A 16,943-nucleotide genomic window follows, 5' to 3' on the forward strand; every position below is an offset into this window, starting at 1 on the left:
GTATGGGATAAATAGCTGTGTAGTTACAATTTATTGTACAGTTTTATAAAGCTGCAATTTCACATGGATGGATGTCTGAGTCTGAATTCATCTGCTGCCACAAACGATGTAGGAAGTATGTAGCTATATAGATAGTTTTGGCCGTGTAGTCTATGTGGACACCCCTTCAAATTTCAGCCACTGAGACATGCAATCTCCATAGACAAACATTGTCAGTAGAATGGCCCCTTGCACAAAGAGAGGTCCATACGGAAATGGTTTGTTGAAATCTATGTGGAAGAACTTGGCTGGCATGCTCAGAGCCCTGACCTCAACCCCATCGAAAACCTTTGGGATGACTTGGAACGCCGACTGCAATCCAGGCCTGTTCGCCCAAAATCATTGCCCGACCTCATTAATGCTCTTGTGGCTGAATAGAAGCAAGTCCCCCAGCAAAGTTTCAACATATAGTGTATAGTCTTCCCAGAAGAGTAGAGGCTGTTATATTAATGCCCATTATTTTGGAATGAGATGTTTGATGAGCCACACACTTTTGGCCATGTAGTGTATTATTGTGTACTTGGAAAACAAATGAACTCATTTGTCTCAAGTGGTGTTTGTGGCTGTTAACTGATTGAAAAGAAATGCCAAATATTTATGCAAGTTGGAATCAAGTGTTAAACAACATGAAAGGCTATAATTGTTGGGTCAAGTAAATCAAAACAAATTATTTATAAGTTGGTTTCAATCAGGTGTGTCATCAGAACAGGGCTGGAGCAAATGCCTGCACCCATATGTTCATTAAAAGTTTTGTGTTTTAAGGGAAGATAAAACGTCTCTTGACAGGAATCACAAATCAGGCGTGGTACAACTCATTAAAAATATATATATTTGTAGCCTACTGATTCACTTCACTCGACAATTATTGCCTTAATGTTGTATAATTGATCCCAACATGCATATATTACTGCTTGGTAATGATTTACTTATTTTCAATCAGTCAACTACGGCGTGTCGGACAGGGGCCGCTAGAGTACAGATAATTCTTACTGGTCATAAAACAACACAGGCAGGCGCAAAGCGAATGCGTTTTGAATGAATGGAACTTTAGAGTCGAAAGCATACTAGACCGAAGAGAAAGTTACGTCGGGAGAGAGAAGATGCATTGAACCACGTGCTACAACAAACGTGTTAGTAGCTGTTGATAAGAAGCAGTGATAAATGAAAACATTTTTAGCTCACATGTAGGTTACCGTCTCGGATCCTCCTGAAGTTTGTAACTATATCGCGACTGAAAACTGCTGCAACGAAACGAACATAAGGCTGAGGAATAGAAACCGACTGATATTCAGCCTGTGTAGGCTTACACCTATTGCACAATTCATTTATTTGTCTTTTGAAACTCATTGTGTTTTACTTGGATATCATACCACGCGTTCTCGTTCTCGCCTGCTTGGATTAATTGATAACCACATGCACCTGCTTGGTTGGATTTTTGGAACCTCCACAACATGCAGTCCTATGAAACAATTAGGCAAAAATGTTTATATTCTGAATCGTGAATGCACACGTCTTGGTCATTATTGATCACTAGTTGACTTGGATCTCTCATAACTGGAATCATCTTTGCATGAGCCTGGAACGTTGGACCACTGATGGCGATGACATAGCGACGGCGGCATATGTTATGTCACAAGGATACCGCGCGCCCCTGAAGTTTACGTTTTGGATAGAATACTATTTCTAACAGCATATGCATGGCATACATTGCTCATCATATCGGCTATCAAAATGATGCGCACCGGCCCAAGCCTTGTCTACGAGTGGCTACAGACTATTCAGGTGCCCCAATACTTGGAGGCGTTTGTGGACAATGGCTACGATGATTTGGAAGTTTGTAAACAAATTGGGGACCCCGATCTTGACGCCATAGGGGTACACGCACGGCACCACCGACAAAAAGTACTCAACGCGGTGAAGAAGTTAAGAGAGGAGGACAAGAAAAAAGCTCCCGGTCTTTACTTCACCCTCGAGCCTCTGAACCCCTCTCCCCTGAGCCCCTTGTTGGGCACCAGCACCAAGCTCATCACAGATTGCGAGAATGACTTCCAGTGGTCAAGGTCATGGACAGAATCCAATCAGGAGGAGGTTGGAAATGGAGGTCACCAACAATCATCTTGTCCAACAAACCACAATCTAAGTTTAACTGATGATTGTAAGGAGTTGGTGGCCAATCCCAAACTGAAGGTCTTGATCAGGGATAAACTTGTGAAAGATGGAGTCAACCACAATGAGCCGCCATACACCTATAAGGTAGGCTCCTATTTGTCATTCACGATGTTGATTACTATAAGGATTTGTTCAGAGACTGTCACATACAATTACACACTCTTCCCTCTGGGCTTGCTGTGATGAATAGTATGGCCAATTTCTTTGATGGTGCTGTCTACCATCAATTCTGCTCATTCTTCCAGTCAGGATGACTCTCACTTGTTTGAAGTCTGTGACAGGCAGTCGGAGGACTTAAATATGCATATATTTAGAAAATCTATTTACTCAGAAATGATTTTGGTCCTATACGTCTGACCGGACACCTGCTAAAGCAATCTTCCATTGTCCGAGGTCATTTCATTTAAGTCCTACGGTAAAACGTTATTGCCCTGGCTGGGGTAAATAAGCTCATATCCTTCAGCCTCTGACAGCTGTCAATGTTACCTAACACAGTATTTTACTGTGGGTGGAACTAATGGCTTCCATTGTGGAGGAGTCTGACTCCATAGAGAAATACAATGCCTTCAGGCTTTTTCCACATTTTGTTGTTACAGCCTGAATTTAAAATGGAATACATGTAGATTTTTTTTTGTTGTCACTGGCCTACACACAATAACTCAGAATGTTGAAGTGGAATTGTTTTTGAAATGCATACAAATTATGAACAGAAATGTTTTAAGTCAGTAAGTATTCAACCCCTTTGTTATGGCAAGCCTAAATAATTTCAGGAGTAAAAATGTGCTTAACAAGTCACATAAGTAGCATGGACTGTGTGCAATAATAGCGTTTAACATGATTTTTGAATGACTACCTCATCTCTGTAGCCCACACATACAATTATCTGTAAGGTCCCTCTGTCGAGCAGTGCATTTCAAATGGATACAACCACAAAGACCAGAGGTTTTTCAATGCCTCGCAAAGAAGGGCACCTATTGGTAGATGGGTAAAAAATAAAATAGCAGACATTTTATATGTCCATTTGAGAATGGGGAAGTTATTAATTACTCTTTGAATGGTATATCAATACACCCAGTCACTACAAAGATACAGGTGTCCTTCCTAACTCAGTTGCCGGAGAGGAAGGAAACCGCTCAGGGATTTCACCATGAGGCCGATGGTGACTTTAAAACAGTTACTGAGTTTAATGGCTGTGATAGAAAACTGAGGATGTATCAACATTGTATTTGCTCCACAATCATAATGTAATTGACAGAGTAAAAAGGAAGCCTGTTCAGAAAAATATATATTTCAAAACATGCATCCTGTTTGCAATAAGGCACTGAAGTAAAACTGCAGTTAAAATATAATAATGAGTGTGATTTCCTGCATCGGTGAGCCAGGCACGGCTGTCCAAAATGTCTCTTCTCCTCCAAAAAGTCGTATTGGAGCTGAGCTGTGTCACAGCAGATTAAAGAAGGCATGCTTAGACGACAGTCTCAGGCAGCATTCTATAGAATATCGAGAGAACACAGCGCATCAGCTACTTTGTGTTGGTTTCCTTTTTACTGTCTTTAGCTCCTCTCTGAAAAGATTACATTTGATTATACATATATATATTTTTTTAAACTTTTTTTTTTACTATGGCTCAGTTTTCACATTGCAATCTGTATTATGTAACATGTTATAATGCCACCACACGCAAGTAACGTTAAACTCCTTCTAAATCCGACTTGGATAATCAGTATTTTCCAAACTACAGTGCCACTAATAAGTGACTTGATTATTATCCATATGCATGCAGAACTGTGTAGCTGCTCTGCACGCATTTTAAGACGATGTTGTACTTCTGTGCTCCGATTCTCTGCCACATGCCCATAATGTTCATGAAAGATTCAGGGGCTACAAACTGCGAAGTGCAGAGAGGCACTTTGTGACTCACTACTGACCTTTTGTATGGAAGCATAGGCAAACAGATTCAGGTTTATCTGACTGACAATATACTTATAGAAAATATAAATGCAACATGTGAAGTGTTGGTCCCATGATTCTTGAGCTGAAATGAAAGATCCCAGAAATGTTCTATACGCACAAAAAGCTTATTTCTCAACTTTTGCACAAATTTATTTGCATCCCTGTTCATGATGATTTCCCCTTTTCCATGATAATCCATCCACCAGACAGGTGTGGCATATCAAGAAACGGATTAAACTGCATGATCATTACACAGGTGCACTTTGTGCTATGGACAATAAAAGGCCACTCTAAAATGTGCAGTTTTGTCACAACACAATACTGCAATTGGCACACTGACTGCAGGAATGTCTACCTGAGCTGTTGCCAGATAATTTTAATGTTAATTTCTCTACCATAAGCCATCTGAATGTCGTTTTAGAGAATTTGGCAGTATGTCCAACCGGCCTCACAACTGCAGACCACTTGTGACCAGATCAGGACCTCCACATCCCTTTTGTGGGGAATAAATCATTCTGATTGGCTGGGCCTGGCTCCCCAGTGGCTGGGCCTATGCCCTCCCAGATCCACCCATGTCTGCGTGCCTGCCCAGTCATGTGAAATCCATAGATTAGGGCCTAATGAATTTACTGAACTGTAACTCAGTAAAATTGTTGCATGTTGCATTTTATATTTTTGTTCAATAGTTATTTTTGGTCCTTAAGTTGTTTCAAAGCAGCACAGACCGTTTAGTTAGACTAATCATTGGCTAACCTGATCAATTCCGCAGAGGGTTTTATATCAATACATTAAAAGGGAACAAACAGGAAAATAGTGGAAAAATGGAAGGGGCAGAGATGATAAGAACCAGAGGCTATGGCAAAAATATGTTTTCCATGTCTGCCATAATCACAGCATCTGTGGACATTTGATTATGATACCCTAATTGATTAGATTGAACAGTGGTGTGCTATACAATGTTTGTTTTGACCTACAGTATTTTACATTGTTGATATAACCGTTAACTCTGGCATTGTTTGCTCTTTCATATATCTGCTGAAGTCAAACTGGCATTTGGAAAAGGACAACCACAGCCAGAGCTTGATCCATGGGCTGTTGATAGCTTTTTGGAATCAGGTCCTTTCAGGTCAGCAGTTTAATTCCATTAAGTTGGATGATGCAGATATAGGCTACAGGCCAGGTAGAATGAGTCATGCTTTCTACAACTGGAGGAGGAACCGTAGAATCATTAAAATTGTAGAATTAGAATCATTCTATGCAAGGGGCTGTATTGGGGATAAAGGGATCAATCAGAACTGTTTTACCAGAGTAATAATACATGCGATTAGTGTTATTATAGTTATGCATGGTAATAGCGTTGTTATTACACAGTGAGAATGGATCTTATTACAAGCCGATCTGACGGCATTATCAAGTATATGCTGCTGTTTTGGAGACTGTCCTAATTTGATCATTGAAAAATGGGTCTGTATGCTGTAATTGTCTAAAACCTTGGCCTTGTTTCGATATGTGTTCCATAGCAGCACGGCACGATCAATCATAACTAACTGAGCCCTTCAGTGTTTTGCCTGCCTGGCTACGTTCCAAATGGCACCCTATTCCCTTTTCTAGTGCATACATTTTGACCAACGGGGGGGGGGCGACGACGACAATTATTACAATTAGGCCCTCATAAACGACTTAACTACTGCCTGGGGCCTGGAATAGACCCTGTGTCTTATAGAAAATGACAAGCATTAGAGGTTATTTAAAGTATAGCTGTAATCTATGTCCATATAATACGATTGCAGCCTCAGGCTCGACTTTCTCACAGTGAAGTTAATCTATGCTGGAATACTTAGCTACTGTAAGTATTTATCTCTCTACTATATTGACAAAGACCAGATTTAACAAGAGAAATAAGAACTCATGAGTCATGAAATGTAGCTTGCACAGTTGAGGTTTTAGCAGAACTATATAATGTGGCCTAGTTGGTCGTCTGTTTTTAACTGATTTTTCTTCTTTGTTTCGGCTGGTGTTTTACAAGGATCCAACAAATCATGAGATTTCTCTGAATTCACATAGAAAAATGTGCCTTTTGTCATTCTAATGTGAGGCAGCATATGGTAAGTTTTGTCCCACCAGACTCCTGGTGGGACGTGCGTATTCCCCCTTTCTCTCTGTTACAACAATGGGGCACATTACCCAAGAACCCCTCTGCTCCACTGGACTGGCAGTCTGACACATTCTTAGAACAGAGTGGCTAACAACAGTTCCACTACCATAGAATTAGAATGAGTTCTATAACTTCTAAAGCCCTGCTCCGGAAGGGTTGGCCTGGTTTGCCCTTCGAGGCTCGCAAGACAAGCAGAACCAGCAGGCTCTTTTGGACAGTCTGGCCCAAGATAAAGCCAAGCTGAATAGGAGCTCAAACGGACAAAGCTCTATAGAAACAGACAGATGTCTCTGTCTTTGTTACAAAAAAATACAGTATTAAATGGACTGTTTGTCTTTCATGCATTCCTTAAAACAATTGACTACTTGGCTATACTGTGCTTTATATGAGAGTTAGGCGGTATCCAGATTTCCATAACTTCATACTGTGCCTGCTCTATCCCAGGCTATACACTGGGGTCACTTAGAAATGTCCTTGTTTTTTAAATAAAATCTTCTTTTTTTGTTGGTCTATTTAAAATAACATCAAATTGATCAGAAATACAGTGTAGACATTGTTAATGTTGTAAATTACTATTGTAGCTTGAAACAACAGCTGATATTAATAGAATATCTTCAGAGGCGTACAGAGACTTGTTATCAGCAACCATCACTCCTGTGTTGCAATGGCACGTTGTGTTAGCTAATCCAAGTTTATAATTTTAAAAGGCTAATTGGTCATTAGACAACCCTTTTGCAATTTTGTTAGCACAGCTGAAAATGGTTGTTCTGCTTTAAAGAAGGATTAAAACTGGCCTTTAGGCTAGTTGAGTATCTGGTGCATCAGCATTTGTGGGTCCGATTACAGGCTCCAAATGGCCAGAAACAAATAACTTTCTTCTGAAACTCTTCAGTCTAGTTTTGTTCTGAGAAATTAAGGCTATTCCATGTGAAAAATTGCCTCTTCACTGCTGATGTTGCGACTGGTGTTTTGCGGGTACTATTTAATGAAGCTGCTGTTTCTCAAACTAGACACACTGATGTAGTTGTCCTCTTGCTCAGTTGTGCACCGAGGCCTCACACTCCTCTTTCTATTCTGGTTAGAAACAGTTGGCGCTGTTCTGCGACGGGAGTAATATACAGCATTGTACGAGATCTTCAGTTTCTTGGCAATTTCTCGCATGCAATTAATTGCATTAATTTCTCAGAACAAGACTAGACTGACGAGTTTTAGAAGAAAGTTCTTTGTTTCTGGCCATTTTGAGCCTGTAATCGAACCCACAAATGCTGATGCTGCTGATACTCAACAAGTCTAAGGATGGCCAGTTACAACGAGCATGCAGATAAGGTTCCCTTTCCTGAGACTGTTTCTGACAGTTTGTGAAGAAATTCTTCGGTTGTGCAAACTCTGATTCATAAGCTGTCCGGGTGGCTGGTCTCAGATGATCCCGCTAGTGAAGAAGCAGGATGTTGAGGTTCTGAGCTGTCGTGGTTACATGTGGTCTGCGGTTGTGAGGCCGGTTGGACGTACTGCCAAATTCCCTACAACGACGTTGGAAGTGGCTTATGGTAGAGAAATTCTGGCAACCACTCAGGTAGACAATCCTACAGTCAGCATGCCAATTGCATGCTCCCTCGACTTGAAACGTTGTGGCGTTGTGTGAAAAAACAGCACATTGCAGTGGCCTTTTATTGTCCCCAGCACAAGGTGCATCTGTGTAATGATTATGCTGTTGGTGGATGGGTTATTTTGGCAAAGGAGAAATGTTCACTAACAGGGATGTAAACATTTTTAACAGAATTTGAGAGAAATACATTTTTTGTGCGTATGGAACATTTCTGGAATCTTTTTCAGCTCATGAAACATGGGAGCAACACTTTACATGTTGCATTTATATATTTTTTCATGGTTTACAATTGTCTGGAAAATTATCAGTCTGTGTGCATGTCATTCATCTGCATCGATTTGAATCACAGACTAGGACTATTGTAAAACCTAGAAGTGAGTCTTGTGGTCTACAGCACAATAAGCTTCCTGCTGGGTCTCTAATGCAGTAACGTTAAGGAAATGTATAAATAAAGACTAAATCTGTTAAGGCCACGGATACATGCATACATTGGTCCCTTCCCTCTGTAAGTAATGTTTTGAATTACAACGTATGTGTTTTAAAAGCCCAACTACTTTAAGATCTGTACATTCATGTCTGCTTTCATCCTCTAGCGTGGTCGTCTGGTCAGTCTGTAACATTGCCTCACTATCCTGCAGACACATCAGTGCAATAAATCTTGATCTTAATGGCCTTGCCGCACAGTGACTGACTGGTATTTAGTATCTCTAGTAGTACTTCACTATCCCTTTACTAACAGCTATAAATAGACCTACTGTATATAGATTAATGCATATTTCTGTCAGACTAGAGTAAACTGAAGGTCAGGTCAACTATATAATGTAGGTCATAGTCAGAGTCCTATGGAAGTCGGGTGAGGTTGTTCAATAGACTACTATCTCAGTCTAAATATAACTTAGCTCAGTCTTGTTAATTGCAATCCACTTTTCTGAATCAGTAGTGAACAATTGAGGGATTAGTGTGCCATTTGAGATGCAGTCCTTGTTTTCTGCTAGTTGTATATTCCTGCTGGCTGCTGAGTCTACCCATAGTTGGCAACTTATTGGCCACCAGTTGTTTAGTCCTAAGGAGCTCTCCCCCTGTCTTCACATCCCCTCCTCCTATAGTTGAGGGTTATAGCCAGTCTGGTCCCAAGGAGCTGACCCTCCCCTCTTCACATCCTTCTCTTATAGGTGAGGGTCATAGCTAGCCAGCCTCTTCACATCCCTCTCTATAGTCTAGTCTCCAAGGCCCAGACTACAACCAGCTGCCAGCCCCAGTGTGGTTCCAGTGATGGAGCTCTCCTTCTCCCTCTATAGTGAAGGGTCACAGCCAGGCAACCGCTGTAATAGTGCATTTGAAGCCTTCTATAATGACCTTGCTTAAGTTCCACAACTGGCTTACACTTTTTCTCTCCCTCCCCCAAAACAATTTTTACTAGATTTAGGATTGGACATTTTCGGGGGGGGGGGGTTAGAGTTCATTATCAATTTATTTAATCAGGGAGTCACCACAGTGTCTCTCTTACAAAGGAGCCCTGCTTATACAATTTCATAAAATACATTTTTTTTAAACGAATACAATATAACACAAGTCAAATGCAGCACAACAAACCTAAATGTACACAACAGTCAACGAAAGTGAATATAGTAATCTAGAGGGAATTAGGTTTTTTTCAGTCAGTGGGGCAGAGGGGAACAGCCTCTACTGCAGCCTGAGTCCATACTGCAGATCAAGTACCATTACTCTTGTGCAGATTGCACTCATTCATTTCCACACATTAGTCTCGTTTTCATTTATTTTATAAGGTATTACATTATTGGTGAGTTTAATATTGGAGTGCATTTTGATTTATAATGTATAAGAAAAATAGGTGTTTAAGTGGTTAGATGAGTCACGGAATGTATATGTAGGAAGTAACAAAAATGTAAATGTTTTACTTGAACTTACATGACACTTCACCCTTTCTATTTGAACCTTATCCAGTGGTTTCATCTGTTATTGTTCAAGCCCCTGGGAAGATGGTGATTTCCAATGTGCAAATTTAATTTGGAGTTCTAAATTAACTTCTGAGTTGTCTTTGCATGCATCCTTCTATGCTTCTCGTTACCCACCCAAGGTGAAATGGAATTATGCTGTTACCGTGTGTGTACTATATTGGTGGAAAAGAAAATTGGGTAAGTAGGAAGTAACCCTGTCACACACAAGATAAGATAATCCGTACCTATGTTTCCTTCCAATTGTCTCATATTCTCATGCGAATATTCTATCATCCGCATAAAGAAGATATGCGAATATTCCCACCAGTGGTGTTTCTGCCAAACTCATTTAGGATACAAATCAGAGGTGATGAAATAGCATGCGCAAAATGTACTTTTTTGCTTAAGTTTTCATTTACTAAATATATGGGTTTCCAGCGCTTTTTCAACTCTACGGATAGTTTTGTAACATACTGTTACGTTAATAAATAGAACATTTGCACACTTTGGTCTTAGCATGCGCACTCTAACCAACAGTTTGCAGATACAGTATGCTGTGCGGGTATACACGTATCAACAATGATGGGTGAGAGAATATTTGTCAAACGTCGATCATCATAGCAGCAGAATCAGACCCTCGATTTCTTTTCGAAAGGAGCATCAAGCTCATCGCCATGCACTTTCACCACCACGTGAAATTCGTTTCCTCTTTCATCTGTAGTTTAAAACTGCGTGGTTTCCAGAGTCGTAGTGGGAGAACCACACACCATATCGTGTGAATCAAAGCTTACTTCAATATGATGGTTATGATAGGCGATCAATATTTGCACATTAAAGGCGTTTCCAGCTACACTTTTTTTCCACGTAATTTTAGACACAAAAAGATCCCACCGTATCGAACTAACAAATTATCTGTCGGCATTTCTAAAGTTGTACCGAAACGTACTTTTTCCATCAGTTGTAGTGAATTATTTTTTGTTGTTGCCTAAAAAACACATTGGGGTGGGGGGTGTCTTACTTTCACGATTCATTCAGGTATCTGCATGTCTTTGGGTTATGATATTTGTGCGTCTAACTTTCTCACTCATTACTCACAGTATCATCTGTAATCATGGTAACATCCACATAGTGTAGAAGGGATTAGAAACGCATTACATTCTTATTTATAATAAAGGTGACTCAAATGACACTACATTACTTACCATTCATTTCTATTGGGCACAAAATAATAAAACGTAACAAAACAAACAGCAAATGCATCCAACAATTTTGTGAATTTCGCTAGCTTGATCTAGTCATTGCTGCTATGAATATGAGACAAATACTTCACTTTGTATTACTTTAATACACAAGTAAATTTATCCCAATACTTTTGGTCCCCTAAAATGGGGGGGGGTGTAAAATACCCTCTGCATTTCAACTTCAGTCATTGTGTTATTTCAAACCCAAAGGGTTTGCCATAGTACATTACATTGAAAACATGTTTTAATGACTAGATTACTAATCTACTACCTTCCTGGAAAATCCCACCCACAATAAGTAATTGACCCAACCAACTCTGACACATTTTATTTAATATTAACAGAACAGCACTGCATACATAATGTAATTGTGTTTTGTTCTTAACCACACATACTGAAAAATCAGGTAGCCTACCTTGACAATCTTGCTTTTAAGATCAGAGAAAATAAAAGGGTTTTACATTTAAGAAATCTGTAGCCTGCAGAATACTATTATTGATTATTTCCCCCTTTTTTTACATTTTAAATTTTATTTTACCCCCTTTTTCTCCCCAATTTCATGGTATCCAATTGTTAGTATCTATCTTGTCTCATCGCTACAACTCCCTTACGGACTCAGGAGAGACGAAGCTCGAAAGCCATGCGTCCCCCGAAACGCAACCCAACCAAGCCACACTGCTTCTTAACACAGTGCGCATCTAACCCGGAAGCCAACCGCACCAATGTGTCGGAGGAAACACCGTGCACCTGACGACCTTGGTTAGCGTGCACTGCGCCCGGCCCGCCTCATGAGTCGCTGGTGCGCGATGAGACAAGGATATCCTTACCGGCCAAGCCCTCCCTAACCCAGACGACGCTAGGCCAATTGTGCGTCGCCCCATGGACCTCCCGGTCACGGCCAGCTGCGACAGAGCCTGGGCGCGAACCCAGGGTCTCTGGCAGTGCCCTAGACCACTGCGCCACCCGGGAGGCCCTATTTCACCCTTTTTTAAATTGCCATTCCGTTTTTAATAGTGGAATTTTGAACAGCCACGTTGCGTAAGCTACATCTGACAGCAAATGGTGAATAACAAGAATGTTGTTTTATCGAGATACAAATATCCTGGGCTTTTTCATTTGGCGCATAGGCATTCAACACACTAGTGCACAATTCCGAAAATGTACTGTTTCTGGGAAATTTGTGGGCACGTGTTCGGGCCTTCGTGTCCTATAAATCTCAGATAACGGACCACCTTTGTGTATGGATGTGTAATATGTCCGGAAACGATTCAGTAAATCCTGACAAAGGACCACACGCATCCACCCACTTACCAGAACCCATCTTGAAATTCCAGTGCTTGCCTTTGACGTTAGTTGCAATACATCTCTGTCCATATCCCTCCCGTAAATGGCTGTGTACTTGCTCAAGGTTGGGCATATTTATTCGCCTCATTGAATGCTAATGCTTGCCTTGGTGGCTGTCACTGGTGTAATGAAAACACAATTATTAAATGACGGAATTACAGTGAATTAGGAATTAACTAATTAATTACTTTAAATGTATCATCTTCACACCAGGATTCCTTCACCTTTTCAGAAATGTAATTCAAGCGCCACTATGAAGGCTTTTACAGCACCTCACAACATCGCTATACTCAAACAATACACTTCTTGAAGTATGACAATTTCAGTAGAGCAAGAGAAAGTGGGTAATGGCATCTGCATTTAAGTTGAGCAGAGCCTGAAACTAAATTAACTCCTGCCAGTACTCTGATTCTTTTGAAAACACTTTAATCTTTTGAATTTTGAATGTTGTGCTTACCTGCTTAAATGTCTTAAAGGGGGGTGGGTGCTCTACCTCATGGAGGAATATGAACAGGCCTATTCAAAGATCAACTAAAGTATTTTCAAAAGACTCCAGCACAATACTGACAGTAGCCATCCAGCTTGGCCCAGAGCGAGCCTCCATTTGGGGTGCCATAGTGTTGGGTTGAGGGGTCCATGGGATACAGGTTTGCCTTGATCGAAAATCCCCAGACATGATCCGTGTGGTGTGGCTCGCGAAGTAACTTTGGTCCCTCCAAGCAGCGCTGTAGTTCTTAAATAAGGGCAGTGAGGGAGGACCACACTCCGGAAGTAGGGACGTGACGAACCACACTGATTGACGGTTTTGCAGGCCATTATTTTCATCACTCATCATCTCATCGTCTGCAAGCACTCTTCATCGTGCATCTAGAACCAGTAGAACACAGTAAACAAAGGCATCAGTCTCAAGTAATATATCTTTATCCCACCAACCTCAGATTGAGAGACAGTAAAGGGGAATTCCAACCTTTTGACATTTATCACTTACCTTGATTGTACTTCCCCAAACAGTTTTTCTTACATCTTGTGAAGATTTATTGGACTATTGTGAAAACAACATTCAACGACTGTTTTCATTCTACTCTTCTAGACTAAAATGCAGCATCAGTCCAAAGTTTGGACACACTCATACAAGGGTTTTTCTTTCTTTTTACTATTTTCTACATTGTAGAATAATAGTGAAGATATAAAAACTATGAAAAACACCTATGGAATCATCTAGTAACCAAAAAAAAAGAGTTAAACAAATCAACATGCTTGTTATATTTGAGATTCTTCAAAGAAGCCACCCTAGATGACAGCTTGATGACAGCTTTGCACAGTCTTGGCATTCTCTCAACCAGCTTCATGAGGAATGCTTTTCCAACCCTCTTGAATGAGTTCCCACATATTCTGGGCACTTGTTGGCAGATTTTCCTTCACTCTGCAGTCTTCACTCATCCCAAACCATCTCAATTGGGTTGAGGTCGGTGATTGTGGAAACCAGGTCATCTGATGCAGCACTCATTATTCTCCTTCTTGGTCAAATAGCCCTTACACAGCCTGGATGTGTGTTGGGTCATTGTCCTGTTGAAAAACAAATGATAGCCCCACTAAGCGCAACCCATCCTGGTTAAGTGTGCCTTGAATTCTAAATAAATCACTGACATGACAGTGTCACCAGCAAATCACCCCCTACACCATCACACCACCACCTCGATGCTTCAAGGTGGGAACTACACATACAGAGGTCATCTGTTTACCTACTCTGCATCTCATGAAGACATGGCTGTTGGAAACAAATCTCACATTTTGACTCATCAGACCAAAGGACAGATTTCCACCCATCTAATATCCATTGCTTATATTTCCCTCTCTGCAGATGACTTCGTCAACCATTTTGAAAAGAAGGTCGACGACATCCGATCCTCGTTTGCTAAGTCAAACGACACCGCTGGTTCTGCTCACACTGCCCTACCCTGTGCTCTGACCTCTTTCTCCCCTCTCTCTCCAGATGAAATCTCGCGTCTTGTGACGGCCGGCCGCCCAACAACCTGCCCGCTTGACCCTATCCCCTCCTCTCTTCTCCAGACCATTTCCGGAGACCTTCTCCCTTACCTCACCTCGCTCATCAACTCATCCCTGACCGCTGGCTACGTCCCTTCCGTCTTCAAGAGAGCGAGAGTTGCACCCCTTCTGAAAACCTACACTCGATCCCTCCGATGTCAACAATTACAGACCAGTATCCCTTCTTTCTTTTCTCTCCAAAACTCTTGAACGTGCCGTCCTTGGCCAGCTCTCCCGCTATCTCTCTCTGAATGACCTTCTTGATCCAAATCAGTCAGGTTTCAAGACTAGTCATTCAACTGAGACTGCTCTCCTCTGTATCACGGAGGCGCTCCGCACTGCTAAAGCTAACTCTCTCTCCTCTGCTCTCATCCTTCTAGATCTATCGGCTGCCTTCGATACTGTGAACCATCAGATCCTCCTCTCCACCCTCTCCGAGTTGGGCATCTCCGGCGCGGCCCACGCTTGGATTGCGTCCTACCTGACAGGTCGCTCCTACCAGGTGGCGTGGCGAGAATCTGTCTCCTCACCACGCGCTCTCACCACTGGTGTCCCCCAGGGCTCTGTTCTTGGCCCTCTCCTATTCTCGCTATACACCAAGTCACTTGGCTCTGTCATAACCTCACATGGTCTCTCTTATCATTGCTATGCAGACGACACACAATTAATCTTCTCCTTTCCCCCTTCTGATGACCAGGTGGCGAATCGCATCTCTGCATGTCTGGCAGACATATCAGTGTGGATGACGGATCACCACCTCAAGCTGAACCTCGGCAAGACGGAGCTGCTCTTCCTCCCGGGGAAGGACTGCCCGTTCCATGATCTCGCCATCACGGTTGACAACTCCATTGTGTCCTCCTCCCAGAGCGCCAAGAACCTTGGCGTGATCCTGGACAACACCCTGTCGTTCTCAGCCAACATCAAGGCGTTGGCCCGTTCCTGTAGGTTCATGCTCTACAACATCCGCAGAGTACGACCCTGCCTCACACAGGAAGCGGCGCAGGTCCTAATCCAGGCACTTGTCATCTCCCGTCTGGATTACTGCAACTCGCTGTTGGCTGGGCTCCCTGCCTGTGCCATTAAACCCCTTCAACTCATCCAGAATGCCGCAGCCCGTCTGGTGTTCAACCTTCCCAAGTTCTCTCACGTCACCCCGCTCCTCCGTTCTCTCCACTGGCTTCCAGTTGAAGCTCGCATCCGCTACAAGACCATGGTGCTTGCCTACGGAGCTGTGAGGGGAACGGCACCTCAGTACCTCCAGGCTCTGATCAGGCCCTACACCCAAACAAGGGCACTGCGTTCATCCACCTCTGGCCTGCTCGCCTCCCTACCACTGAGGAAGTACAGCTCCCGCTCAGCCCAGTCAAAACTGTTCGCTGCCCTGGCCCCCAATGGTGGAACAAACTCCCTCACGACGCCAGGACAGCGGAGTCAATCACCACCTTCCGGAGACACCTGAAACCCCACCTCTTTAAGGAATACCTAGGATAGGATAAGTAATCCCTCTCACCCCCCCCCCTTAAGTTTTAGATGCACTATTGTAAAGTGACTGTTCCACTGGATGTCATAAGGTGAATGCACCAATTTGTAAGTCGCTCTGGATAAGAGCGTCTGCTAAATGACTTAAATGTAAATGCTTATGTATCTTCGACCAAGCAAGTCTCTTCTTATTAGTGTCCTTTAGTGGTTTCTTTAAAGCAATTTGACTATGAAGGCTTGATTCACACAGTCTCCTCTGAACAGTTGATGTTGAGATGTCTGTTACCTGAACTCTGAAGTGCTTATTTGGGTTGGAATCTTAGGTGCAGTTAACTCTATCTTATCCTCTGCAGTAGAGGTAAGCAACACTGAAGCATGCATGAGAGCACCAGCTGTTCTGGATGCCTGTGCGTGAACGGTCTCAGTAACCGATGTGAGCAAGACCTTGAAACATGTCAACATTCACAAAGCCTTATAGGACCAGGGCACAAATAATATAATATTAATTCTGCTGTTTATTTAGCCATCTTACATAAAACCTTAATTCATAATTTTTGATTTACAAATAACTCACCACAGGCTGAGAAGGGTGTACTTGAAAGGATGCACATAACTCTGCAATGTTGGGTTGTATTGGTGAGTCTGTCTTAAATCATTTCCACACAGTCTGTGCCTGGTATTTAGTTTTCATGCTAGTGAGGGCGGAGAATCCTCTCTTGCATAGATGCATGGATGGAAATGGCATTTGTGTCTTGAGAGTTTCTTGCCTTGGCAAACCAGAGTGCAGCCCTATCCAGAAATCTGGCAGTGGCTTCTGATTTAAGTTATTTTCACAGGACAGATTGTTGCAGTTTCAATGATTCTTTCTTGTTCAGATATCAACAAGTGGACTGGAGGCAGGTTGTTTGTCATCCGTTTCTGGAAAGTACCTGCGTACTTGCGCAACCAATTTA

General features: G+C 42.2%; 1 protein-coding gene across 4 annotated transcripts in view; it reads left to right on the forward strand.

Moving 5' to 3' along the window:
- Positions 1-1,025: 1,025 nt before the first annotated feature.
- The window catches only part of LOC124002057 (SAM and SH3 domain-containing protein 1-like), an 80,372-nt gene continuing 64,454 nt past the window's right edge, over positions 1,026-16,943 (forward strand). For 2 of the 4 annotated variants that reach the window (XM_046309293.1, XM_046309294.1), the window contains exon 1: positions 1,026-2,292. In XM_046309293.1, the coding sequence (XP_046165249.1) occupies positions 1,771-2,292 (522 nt within the window). In that variant the 5' untranslated portion in view covers positions 1,026-1,770. The remainder of the gene's footprint in view (positions 2,293-16,943) is intronic. The other 2 variants (XM_046309295.1, XM_046309297.1) reach the window with 2 other exon arrangements.

This window comes from Oncorhynchus gorbuscha, linkage group LG17 (genome assembly GCF_021184085.1).
Source record: "Oncorhynchus gorbuscha isolate QuinsamMale2020 ecotype Even-year linkage group LG17, OgorEven_v1.0, whole genome shotgun sequence".
Lineage (NCBI taxonomy): Eukaryota > Metazoa > Chordata > Actinopteri > Salmoniformes > Salmonidae > Oncorhynchus > Oncorhynchus gorbuscha.